Below are 13,028 nucleotides of genomic sequence, written 5' to 3'. Positions count from 1 at the left end.
CAAGTTTGTGTTGTTATGGGAACTTACATGTTTTTGCTGTAGCATTAAGATGAGAGTTACAATCATCACATAAGCTTAGAAAGCAGAAAAATAAAAGATAAAGCCATGTATTTGCATGAGAAATAATAGTTTTGTTTATAAAGGAGAAAGCACCTCCATTCTTTTTCATCAACAAAATGTTATACATATTATTCAAATGTATAAAAAAATTAAAGGTGTCTAGGATTCATCTCAACACAGAATACATGGAGGTTGTATTAACTTTAACTTTTTCATTTCTCACAAAAATATGCACGATTAATACTTGAAGGCAATTTATTCTACTTGGCTTTCACTTTCACCCACCACTATCTACAAATATCCATGGGAGGTTAATATCGGATTCCACATTGAAGGTAGGACAAACCAGAACAGCTAAGGAATACATGACCACTTCTGAAAAACTGTAAAGTTCTAAAGACAGAACAAAAGAGATATTTAAAAAAGAAGCTCAGGATTTCATTTTTTTTGTGTTATTTTTTTTCATGAACAAATACACAAAAAAGCAAAACAGCAATTTTCATACACAATGCACAACATCCTGAGGTGGATGATGATGTTTAATAGTGGATACAATTTTTGTCAGCAGTCATATTTTTTAATTGTTATGTTAGTAAACAAAACAGAAACGTTCCCTCAATTTAGTGTAAGAAAAGCTGAAGTTTCTCACCAACCCCAATTTTAAAATGGATCCAATATGGCTGCCACTTGATATGTTTTTAATTTATTTATGACCAAAGAAGGCTAATATGTTTTTAAATTGTACTTTTGACATCTCAGTAACATTAAGTCTTTCTGACTTTCTGACTGTAAATGAAATTCAGCCACCATCAAATTAGCTCAGACGATATATTTGAAGCTGTACGTGGCATCACATGACAGCCTCATGCCTTTACAGCGGCAACACAGGTCTTTACGATGAATGCATTAGAAAGACTTAATGTCTTTCATTATAATGAATATTTTTCTGCATATTGGACTATCAGACACTGTAGGAACAAATCTTTTGAAGGAGGTTGCATAGTCGTGTATGTTTGATCTATGTAGGAGAAACAAATTGCCAGAAGTGCACATTTTAACAAATATGTGCAACCTCTGATATATGGTGGCCTGGAAATAGCTCCAGAGCCAATAAAATGTTTTGCAGGGTGCCATAAACAAAGCACAGGAGATAACCCACGACTACTAGCACTGATAAATTCACCTCTCACTGCACTTCAGGAAAGAAATATTGTGAAGGTCAGCTCACTCTGCCGGACTGCAGGACTACACAGACTTCGTATTTTCAAAGACAGAGAAAGTTAGTGGACCACTCTAAATAGATTTTATTTTGTGCAGAGTCATTGCTCACTTTTAGCTAAGCTTTCACACTTGGTCTGTGTGACCCATCTTTCGTTTCATCACCTCTTCGGTATTCAGAGGAATAAGTGAACCTGGAGAATCCTGAGAGCCAATAAGAGCCGCGCGTAGGGCTGTATTAACACAATATCTGCGTTGCTGAGAAAAGGGGCGGGGAGTGTTCTATGCTGTCAAGCAGCGTCTTTTAAATGTTGGAGTTGATGTGCTGGACTAATTCTTTGCGCTCTTCTTAAATGGCTTAAAAATAACCCTGGCAATCTTTAACCTGTTAGACGCTTCTAAGCGCCGAAACTGTTAAAACCGCAACGGACAAAAAGCAGTCGCCACAGAAATGCGTTTCTTTACCTTTGTTCTCATTTTTTTCAATCATTTATCGAGCGCCCTTCCTCTTCACGTAGGTAAGAAACTTGACATCGCTTTTCATTCGGTTAAGAGGATAAACTAGAAACCTGTGCTAAATCTTTAAACTGTTTAGAAAATATTTTTTTTTACCTTAGACATGACTGTGTGGGGCGGATCTCCAGATATTCCAACGACACTTTTTAAAAAATGACTACGGCAACAATTGTTGCGATTTTGTGCAAGATGTGCGGTGGTGTTTAATGTGTTTACATCAGACTGAGCGTTCAGTCCCAGTGTCATCCTTCATGAAACAAACAAACAAAACAGTACCAGATTAACGTCAACAAGGCGAAGTAATCTGCATTGATGGTCAAAACCTCATCTGTTCCGTTGGACTCACTGGACTAATATGATAGAGATGCAGTTCATTTTAAATGTTGCTTTCCTTAGAAAAAAAAGAAGCAACAAAGAAGTGCTGTAGGAAGAGTATTAGGAGCTATTTGTAAGATTCCTTAATCAGTGCTTTTGCTTTTGCTTTTACTTTTTGTTTTTGCTCAGACAGAGCAGCATACATACGGGAGACACTGAGTTCAGTAGGTTTTATGTTATCTATTGGAAAAGGACCTCCACCTGTGCCAAAACTGCAAAGGCACAAAATCGCAAACTCACTACCTCGCTGAGGTGATACAAGCTGCATAGATGGCCAATAGTTCATCTGATTTTCCCCCACTGTGCCATCATTCCATGTTAGACTGGAATAACATGATACAAATTCAGCTATTTTTAAATCTTGCATTCCTTAGGATAAAAAAAAAAATACAACTGTTAAAGCTACAGTAGGAGGAGCTTATAGCTTAGGAACTATTATTCAGAATGCCCTTATGGTTTTGCTTTTACTTTTTGTTTTGACTCAATGTTGAAACTAAAAATGAAATCTATTTGTTAGATCACAATAGAACACCTGAAAAACTGCACCTTTCCCATTTGCCAATACTGATCAGTAAAAATATACATTTTTAACTTGGTTATTTTTAATCAAGAGTTTGTTTTAATGCTTGTATCTGATTTCCTACTATTTTTTTTATCCCTTTCCTATGTCCTTTCAGATGCCATCATAGTTCAGATCCAGCAGTGGGGGGTGGTAGGAGCTCAGCATGTCGCAGAGCAAGTTTTGCTCAATGGAATTTCTCTCTCAAGCCCAAGCTGGGAGGTCCAGAGCATAATTAAAAGCATGTCCGCTAGTGACCTCCTACCTGATGGAATCAGCAATAACCAGACTTCAGTTCTAAGTAAGATGATCCCGATTTTGTGCAAACCAGATAATTATGACCTTATTTCATAATTATCAGTGTATGTTGATACTCTCCCTTCAGGAAATCATACTGTCCTTCGCTCTCGGGAATGCATCATAGAGGGCTCTCGGCTCCACTGGTCTGATCGGGTGTTTTGTGACGGCAAAGGTCTTCCTGACCCTGGAGCACAACAACACATGGACAGCCCATGTGCCGGAAGCGAAGGCCCTCAAAAACCTGTGGGACCAGGAGGTGGAGCATTCAAAGATTGAGAGAAGTCGTCTACAGGAAGGATGCATTCAGCTGATGAAGGAGCTGAAGCTTTCAGAGGAAGAGTCAGGTATTGTTTGTTTTTTTTGTCTTTTTCAGACATTTTTTTTTAGAGAACTTTAGCAGATCTTTTTTTATTTATCTCCTGCCTTATTATTAAGAAGCTACGTTAAGATGCAGGTCATGTAGTCAGTTTGCCTTTTTGTGCACCTGGAGCTTTACCACCTGTCTTTTTCAGGAATAGAAAGATCCCTTTAACAACCAATATCATAAAACCTACTCAAAGTCTCGTCTAAAGACATACTGTATGTAGTGGAGCATTAGCATTTGTGCTAATGGGGCATTTGTGCTAATTCTCCACTCCACCCAAAAGCCCTGATGATCGGAATGTGAATAATAGTTTCTAAACTACAGGCTCCTCTTACTATATCTTTAGCTGTAGTAACACTTTTGAAGTTGCACTTTTTATTCTAAGACATTCAACATCTAAAATGAGCTGCATTTCTATCATATTATTCCAGTCCAACAGAATAAACGAGTTATTCACTACCTATGAAACTTGCATCATCTTGGTTGCTGACATTAATCTGGTACCTTTTTGCTGGTTTCATAGAAACCAACAAAAAGGTTTAACTGTTAAGGTTAAGATAACTGCATGCAGTTAAACGATGTGGTGCTGTTGTGACTGAACTTTGAGTATGAAGCAAACAAAGGAAACAACAACACACATCTGATTTTATGTCAGAAGGTCACGGTATTTGGGTGTACATGGATACAAAAGGGTTTGTTGAAAATTTACAAAATGGAAGTAGAAAAGTAGTGACATAAGAGTTCAAACTGGCATAGTCTACCATTATGCTGTTGTTGACAGTCATAGTCATTTGAAATGTCATTTGTTTTTCTTCTTCTCTATTTAGTTCATGGAATTGATCTGCCCAGATTTCTGATCCCTATCTTGGCTGTGATGGCATTTTTAATGCTAATTATAGTGACCATTCTTATCTCAAGAGGCTCTGGTGAGTGAACAACCATTTTCTCTTTCATTTTTTAAAACTTAGCATTGCTTATCGTGATACAGAGAAGTACAATTGAGGTTCCCATATTGTCAGCCAATGTCTGCGTTCTTCCGTCTTGACTTCATTTTTGAGTCTGATGACTGCTAGGGTCACAAAATACACCGCAATTTGAGATGTCTCATCAGTATGATCTTCCATAGTTCAAGGAAATGTAATGTCATGTGCTTTGTCTTTGTTCACAATCTGTTTAGGTCTAATTCACCCTGGAGGTAAGAAAAACAAAACTCCTACTGTTTCTGGATGCTTCAGCTGACATTCTTAAAAGATTGATAAAAAATAGTTAAATATTAAATGTACTAAAAAAAAAAAAAAGAACACATAGCCTTTGGACGAGTATGTTCTACTTGATGTTTGTGGGTAGGTCATGTGGTTTTTCTTCTCCATCCTAATTATATATGTGCAATGTGACCTCAGTTGCCCATGTGTTTTGCTTGATCAGCAAGTTACATAAATCTAATTAGGTACAGTGGTGACAGCTCTTTGAACAGGTCCCCTGTTAAGTATTTACATTTCTTGCTTGCTAATGAAGAAATAAAATGGGATTGATGTTCTATTTTTTTTTTTAATTGCAGGGGTGATCGGCTCCATTATCCATTACCCCAAAGATATAACTCACACTGCTGATGAGAAGAAATCCTGTTACAGAGCACTGTGACTCAAAAGGCTCATGAATACAAAGTTGCTTGTGAATTGATGTCTTTGTCATATGTTATGTTTTTCTTATTCTCTTTATTGCTTATGCTTATTTTTTAAAAAAAAGTAAATTACTTAAAGAAAAATGAACACAAGTGTTTGATGCAGTAAGTTGTTCACATTCTTGTCCACACGAATAAACTCTCCACACAAAACTTGACATGTTCCTGAACACCCAATAAAACAGTGCAAACTAATCCGAGCTCTCTCACTGTTCATCAAGGATGTTTCAAAAACTAATGGTATATTTTTGCTTTTAAAAAAAGTGTATTTTAAATAACACGTACTGTTTTTGTATAAAACTTGACATGATTTTCCTATAACACTGTATTAAACTTTATGAAAAGATCTTATATTTAGTTAAAGCAGAATATTTATGCACAGTCAAAACAACAAAACTCTCCAATCACTCTATCAGTGAGAATATATAAAAGATTTATGAGTAAGGAAGACATTTTCAGAGTCCAAATGTAAAAGTTAATCATTTATGCAGTATTTCTTACTTATGAGTGCCTTTTAGTCGAATGTTGGTTTTCTTGGACAATGGCTGACAGTGCTAACACACACAATGGTACTCTGTGAAAATGCATGGAGGCAGTATAAAGAATTTAAAAAGCGCTTTTGTGGGGTTCCAAGATAATTCATGTTTATTAGGAAAAGTTGGATATTAGCAACACCTAAGATGTCAAATGTTAAAAGTTTCTTCATGGCAAATTGTTTTCTTTTGTTTCTGCACTGTCACTCAAAAAGCAGTCTTTTGTGATAAGTAACAATACATTAGAATATAATTTGGAAGTTAGTTTCAGCTATTCAATAGACCACATAGATTTGTTGCAGAGAGAAAAATATGAAACCTTATTTCTTCCAATGTTGATGACCATGGCTTATGGCAATTAAAACTCTAAATTTAGTTATTGAAACATAGAATACCGTTAAAATGCAGAATTTATAAAACAGAAATGTTAAACTTTTTTATAGTAGTGTGAAGCAACTCCTATTAAAATTTGTCAGGGGTTTATTAAAAGGCATAATCTTTAGCTGGAATTGATGTTTCAAGAGGGACCACACACAGATATCCAGGATCATATGGGCTTACTGTCAAATTCTTTGTCCCTCCTCACCCAGAGAAAATGTCAGAATTGTTTTAGCTAGGCTAAGAAAAAAAAAGGAATGCTGTTATTTGGTTTGGGGAGGTGGGGGTTCAGTATCTCAGAGGTCGGTATGAGGTGATTGTGGGAACCATGCCATCTGCTGGTGTTTGTCCGCTATGTTATTTTAGCACACTTGAGGCTACCCTCTGCTGTAAAGCTTTCTGGAAATACTGATTTCATTTTCAGCTAGACTTAACACCATTCACTGCCTGTACTATGACCACAGTATAACTGCGCTTGATTGTCCTAAACCAATTAATAAATATGTAAAAATAAATACATAGAATCTATGGAGTACCATTCAAAGAAATAAAAAGTCACCAGACATCAATTAGTTGAATTATAAAGAAGACATAGACATTTGTTTATGTTTTTGGAACAAACATTTTATATGTATAAATACTTTAGGTTATTCTATTCTAATACATTATTTAATTATGTGCAGTTATAATCTAATCCACATGTCAAACTCCAGTCTTGGAGGACCACTGCCCTGCAACTTTTAGATGTGCCTCTGCTGCACCACACCTGAATAGAATAATTTCGTCATTAAGCAAGGCTCTGGAGAACTTATCCACACAAGAAGGAGGCAATTAAGCCATTTCACGCCAGTGTTTTGTACCTGTGGCACATCTAAAAACTGCAGGACAGTGGCCCTTGAGGACTGGAGTTTGACACCCCTGATCTAATCAAGAGAAATAAATAAAAAGCAAACAATAGGTGGCGATAGAGTTCAAGAGATTTGGTTTGTTTTGTAGACGTCAGCGTCGCAGGAAACAGCAACTGCCAATCAGAACTCCGCATTTGTTCTCGATACCGTGGCAACGGCCACATATTAACGGCAGCGTCTTGAATGAGCCAATCACAGAAGCGCGGCGTGGGATTTAAAACGTGTGGCGTCTTCTGCACGAAATTCAAATTTCAGACGGAGACGAGGCGAAGCGACAAATCCTCATTTTTCTGCAAGCACAGTTTGTATGTTTGTTTTTAATCTATAAATCCGATAATGGATACGTTTTCTTTGTGTTTTCGATCATACGGTGATTCTGTTTGGACATGTTTGTTTTGAACAGGCTAATTACGTTAAATTCCTTTTGTATTTTTATGTGTGTCCACAAATGTATCAAAACTGGATTTAGCCTGGGAGGGGTGGGTGTGGGGAATAAATATTTGTTTCTTTGTTCAAGTGTCCTCTTGAATAAAGCTGATCCAGCCTTGAAATTGTTGGCTAGCATTAGCATGGAATCGCCAAGTATCAAATGTAAAACGAAGATCTGGTTACTAATATACATAAAATCGACACTTTTTTTTTGGTTCACGCTCAGGAATTTGGTTTCAGTCAGGAACCTGACTGAAATGGCGCAGTTTGGATTTGAGAACGACGTCCACAGCATCCTGAAGCTCGACATGCCGATTACAAACGCTCCCATGGCGAGGTGGCAGAGAAAGGCCAGGTCATCCAACACGTCCGGCCTGAACACCTTGTCGCCTGGAAAATCTGCTAATGTTTCGCAAAGTTCATCTAAAACTCCAAACAAAACACCAGGTAATTGAAGCATTATTTTTGTACAGAGTTTAAAAAAAAAAAAAAAAAAAAGTGCTAATGAGGGCGTTTGTAAACGTGTGTGTAATTTCCTCAGGTAAAAACAAGAAAACCCCGTCAAAGATAGGAGGCGATCGCTTCATACCCACAAGAAATAATAAACAGATGGACGTGGCAAATTTTCTGCTTACAAAAGAGAATGAACCAGCTGATGCAAACCCTGCTTTGTCAATAGTAAGTAGTCTGACGGACTTCCTTTTAAAACTTGATGTGGAGTCTAGGATTTAATTGTTCACGTCTTTCCGTATTTATAGGAAAGCCAGAAAGCCTGGTCGGTGACACTGAACGGATACAACATTGAAGATGCAAAGATTCTGCACCTAGGAGGGAAGCCACTGAATGCACCAGAAGGTAATTGGATGCAAGCCTGGATTTTTAAAGCAATTAAGTTTTACTTGGGTTAATTTCTATTTTTATTTTTTATTAAGGCTATCAAAACAACTTGAAAGTCCTCTACAGTCAAGTTTCAACACCCTGCCTCTCTCAAAAAGACCAGATACATATCTTCTACTCCTGACAAAATCTTAGATGCTCCAGGTCTTCGAAATGATTTCTGTAAGAATGCCTATTGCATCTTTCCACAAAACATAAATCATCCTTTTATGTCTGGCATATGTTAGTCTCCCCCTCTCTGTTCCAGATTTAAATCTGCTTGACTGGAGCAGTCGAAATGTCCTCGCTGTGGCACTTGACAATAGTGTGTACCTCTGGGATGCCTCACAAGGAGACATCACTCTACTTTTGAAGATGGAGCGTGAGGAGGACTATATCTGCTCGCTGTCCTGGACTAAAGAGGGAAGCTACCTGGCTGTTGGAACCAGTGATTGCAAAGTTCAGGTAAGGGTTGCCATGGATGTGCATTCTAGGCAACGTGCTTGTCGGTACGTGGATCAATGTATGCATTTTTCTTTTCAGCTGTGGGATGTTGAAAATCAGAAACTCCTGCGCAGCATGACTAGCCACACAGCAAGAATTAGTTCTCTGAGTTGGAATGATTATATTCTTTCCAGGTATAGTTGCTCTGACACTTAAATTAAATTGACCAATTATCTAGAAAAGTACCTGAAGTAACTCTATTTCCTTCTGTATATTTTTTCTGTCTTTTCTCAGTGGCTCCAGGTCAGGGCACATTCACCACCATGATGTGAGGGTGGCGGACCACCTCATCTCTACACTTGCTGGTCATTCACAAGAAGTGTGTGGCCTCAAGTGGTCACCTGATGGGCGATACTTGGCTAGTGGCGGCAATGACAACTTGGTGTGTTTATGGCCCCGCGTGCAGGAGGGAAGTTCCAATAGTGAGGGACAGTTAATCTGTCGCTTGAGTGAACATCAGGGAGCTGTCAAGGTGAGGCTCTTCTCTGCACATGTATACTCTAAGCATTCTTCAAACATCACTGGTATGTAACTTCCATACAAGTAACACCTTGTATGACTATTATCCCTTAGACTCTAAGATTTTGTCATGTATCAAAATTTTATGTTGACATGATATTGCATAATTGCTACATTTTTCAAGAGCTGTATAGCTCCATATTGCTCTGGAGCTGTACAATCCACATCTCCGGTGGTAGAAACTGAACTTTTAGCCATCACATGACCCAAACGGAAGAGTGGAAAGAGAGCTCTTTTAATTCACGTTCTTCCATTGCAGTCTTAAAGTTTTAGAGACGCTAAATCAAAGCAGCACTTGTCTAACAGCATCATGTTGTTGCTCTGGTTCTCATGTCTTGAGCTGTTGACTTCTTTACTAAAGTATTGTCATGCATTTCCATTAAAGGCTTTGGCCTGGTGCCCATGGCAGTCGAATATTCTTGCCTCTGGTGGCGGCACCAGTGACCGCCACATTCGCATCTGGAATGTCAACTCAGGCTCTTGTGTCAGTTCTCTTGACACTCAGTCGCAGGTAATTGAGTCTCTAAACTCTGACTTCATTGTGCTGTTTAAATTGTGCTTTTCCTAAGTGTACTATCTGTTTCCTAAAATGCAGGTCTCGTCACTTGTGTTTGCACCCAACTACAAAGAATTGGTCTCTGCACATGGCTTTGCCCATCACAATGTTGTCATTTGGAAGTATCCCTCACTCTCCAAGGTTTCAGAACTTAATGGTAAGTGAGAAATTTGACTTTACTTGTGTCTGACAACAGGTGGACAACCCTAAATACATAAACTCTAAAATTGTACTCGATCCCAGTTAGTCCATTTATAACGGGTGCTGCGGTTTTGGTATTCTCTTAATTTCTGTCCTGGCATTTAATAAAAGCAATCTGGTCTGGAGCTCTTGAAGCCTAAGCAACTTACTGCAACATGCTTCATTTGAAAAGGGACATGACTGTTTCTATACAAATTTGCTGATACTTTGAGTTGTACACTTGTGATCATATTATCCAAGGAGCATTTCTGGCACTTTCTATTGGAGCAGTATTTGAAAGAAATGTTGACTGACCATGAAGAAATTTGCTCACAATCTTCTTGCATAACTTGGTTTTTTTTTTTAGGCCATGACGGCAGAGTTCTCAGTTTGGTTTTGAGCCCAGACAACGCAACTGTAGCAACTGTTGCTGGAGATGAAACTATTCGTTTGTGGAAGTCCTTCGAAATGGATCCTGTAAAGAAGAAGGCTAAGGAGAGGCTATTCAGTTCAGCTAGCAGTGTCATTCATCAGTCCATCAGATAATATCCCTTGTTTTTTCTTTTATATCAAAGATATTTTTGATTATACAAATGTGTATGCAATTGTTTAAACTGAAATAAAGCTTTTCACCCAGTTGCTGTTATTGGGGGCTTTATAGGTGTTTACTATGTGTAGTTCAAGGAATTGATAAAGTGTGTGGGAGAAGGGAATTGTTTAGCTTTTACTTGAGTTTTATTGGCATGTGCCTTGTAATTACTGAACTAAGATTTTAATGAACCATATTTATCAAATGTGTATAATGCATATTTTTCTGGATTCACTTCTGATTGTGCTTATGATCTTGACTTGGGTTTAATAAATTGCATATTGCCATCTGTTTGTATAAATCTGAGGACCCATATTCATCTTAAGTGAGCACACGGAAAGGGAACTGAATCTTTTATTTTGTCCCCTGTGTTTAAAATGTAAGTGGAGTTTTTGCTGAAGTGAGATACTTTGAGATTAGACTAATTTCTTAAACACTCCAAATGCATCTGATGGTTTTTTGAAGTTTATGGTTGCATATTCTTTTTAAACTGAAGGGAAGAAACTGGGACCTAAAGTCCCTGGCACCATCAAGGGGCATATTAATCTATTTTCTTTCAGTTGATGTCTATGTAAATTTTGGCCTTATAAACTGCCTCTAGATGGCTCTATATATCTATGTGAGATTCTGAGGTAGACCACTGAAAGTAAGAGTTTGAAGGTTTAGACTGGGGGATATTTTAACATTTACTCATTTTAGAATAAAATTAGTTTACATTATATTGACAATGACTTAACATGTGGTACACATTGACTCAACATTGTCCATTAGGTTAATATTTAACAAATTTTGCTATAAATAAATGTGGCATTTATAGGCAACTGATACTATGATGACAATTCAAACTTGTTGGAACAGGACAATAAAATGGAAAATGGACTGGAAAATTTAGGCGTCAATTTATGATATCCATTTACCTAATCAAAACTAATTTCTTGTATTTCAGTTCCCAAAGTGACATTTCTTTCCAATTTAAAAAATGACCATCTTCAGAGATGCATTGGATTGAGCTAACTACAGTAATTGCAAAAGTAATTGGTTTAATTTCAACTTGCTGTGCAGGATAACAAATTATTTCATGGAGCACACCAGGATAGAAACTTAAACTTCAATAAAGAAATATTTTATTTAACAAAGTCTGCAGTTTTCCACAATAAAATTAAAATGGTGTATTTGCAGACAAACTTTCAATGTATCAGTTTTAATAAAATCTTTTTTAGCAGGAAGATACTGCCGATAAAGCTAGTGTAGAGAGCACATTCTCGTCTGGATAGCAACATCAGAGCCAGTGGCTTAAGAGTTCAAGCCGATCAAAAAACTAGTTGTGTTCTAGAAACACAACTAATGTTTACTACTTTTATTGAATGTCAATATCTATCAGAATAAGTTAATTCTATAAAATCCTTCCAGAACCCCCTTACTCTATTTTTTGTTTACATTTCTTCCTTTGATTGTAAGGTATTTAGAACAAAAGATAATTTCTGTACACTTAACACTCTGTCCCATTTTGGTCCCAGTGACTTCCGTTATAACCACATACAGCTTCTGCCTTCAAAAGAATTTTTTTTGGAGTCTGTTGATGCTGCATGTCTCCACTTTGAGATAAATTTATATATATAATGGAATGAGTTGATTTTATATCTGCTTTCTTCTTTTCTTGTCAGGTTGTCACTTATGTGGAAGGTTTTGACCGATCATGAACACTAACTTTTGTCAACATGAGATTCTGTGGCGTGTACTTATCTTACTGAAGTTGGTTTGACTCACTACTCAAAGCTGAAAAGTTTAAACGTCTTGGTAGAAAATGTTTGAGTTGATACAAATGAGAGAGTAAAATTAGTTATGTAATACTAAAGCCCCTTTCAGTGAGTGTTATTTCCCTTCTTTTATTAATTTCAAATCAAGTGTAGACACTCAAGACTTCCGGCTTCAAGAATTTATTCATTGATGAAATTTGCAGTGTGCTCGATATACATCTGGCCAGTTTCTCATCCAGTTTAAAAGACTTAATTTTTCCAAAAAAAGAAAATGTGTGTCATACTGTAGTTTAAAAGTTTTGTTATGAAACCACATTTAAGCAGCTATGATTAGTGAGGTTTCTAGGATTCCAAAACTGCAAGAGTTATTTCGTTTTCCCCTGGAAATTCTGCTTAAAATAGTTTTGTCTCAGAAATATACATTTGTTTTTGTTTAGAAATCTTTTCATAGTGTGTGTGTTTGTCAAACACATTACTCTAATGTGGAGCTGCAGTACAGCCTATGTAATGGTTTGAATTTTGTTTTAAATCATTTTGTCACTCACCAGTTTTCATTTAGATTTTAATTTCAAAACAAGACAGGTCTGTATGTTTTATGTTTAGCCGTATTTTGATTATAGATAGAATCTTTGCTGATTTTATGTGATTTGGAAAAAAATTCTGGAAAAGTAATTACGTCTGTGAGATATAGGTTAAGCAATAATACACTGGGTAAAGTTTGAGTCT

The 13,028-nt window shown here is 36.9% G+C and overlaps 1 protein-coding gene and 1 long non-coding RNA gene across 2 annotated transcripts; both read left to right on the top strand.

Moving 5' to 3' along the window:
- The first annotated feature begins 1,549 nt into the window (after positions 1–1,549).
- Positions 1,550–5,268, top strand: LOC116721551 (uncharacterized). The gene is made up of 6 exons (XR_004339623.1): positions 1,550–1,796; positions 2,847–3,029; positions 3,114–3,372; positions 4,220–4,318; positions 4,570–4,587; positions 4,951–5,268. It is a non-coding gene; the product is annotated as an uncharacterized LOC116721551 (long non-coding RNA).
- Positions 5,269–7,076: 1,808 nt separating this feature from the next.
- Positions 7,077–10,834, top strand: cdc20 (cell division cycle 20 homolog). The gene is given in 12 exon segments (XM_032565338.1): positions 7,077–7,197; positions 7,548–7,768; positions 7,863–7,999; positions 8,080–8,176; positions 8,254–8,299; positions 8,301–8,380; positions 8,466–8,662; positions 8,741–8,835; positions 8,936–9,173; positions 9,606–9,731; positions 9,816–9,933; positions 10,324–10,834. Coding segments are annotated over 11 exon segments (1,503 nt in total). The 5' UTR covers positions 7,077–7,197; positions 7,548–7,578; the 3' UTR covers positions 10,503–10,834.
- The last annotated feature ends 2,194 nt before the right edge of the window (positions 10,835–13,028 follow it).

This window comes from Xiphophorus hellerii, chromosome 6 (genome assembly GCF_003331165.1).
Source record: "Xiphophorus hellerii strain 12219 chromosome 6, Xiphophorus_hellerii-4.1, whole genome shotgun sequence".
Taxonomy (NCBI): domain Eukaryota; kingdom Metazoa; phylum Chordata; class Actinopteri; order Cyprinodontiformes; family Poeciliidae; genus Xiphophorus; species Xiphophorus hellerii.
Note: the sequence above shows the minus strand (reverse complement) of the source record. Positions and strands in the feature narration are given on the sequence as shown.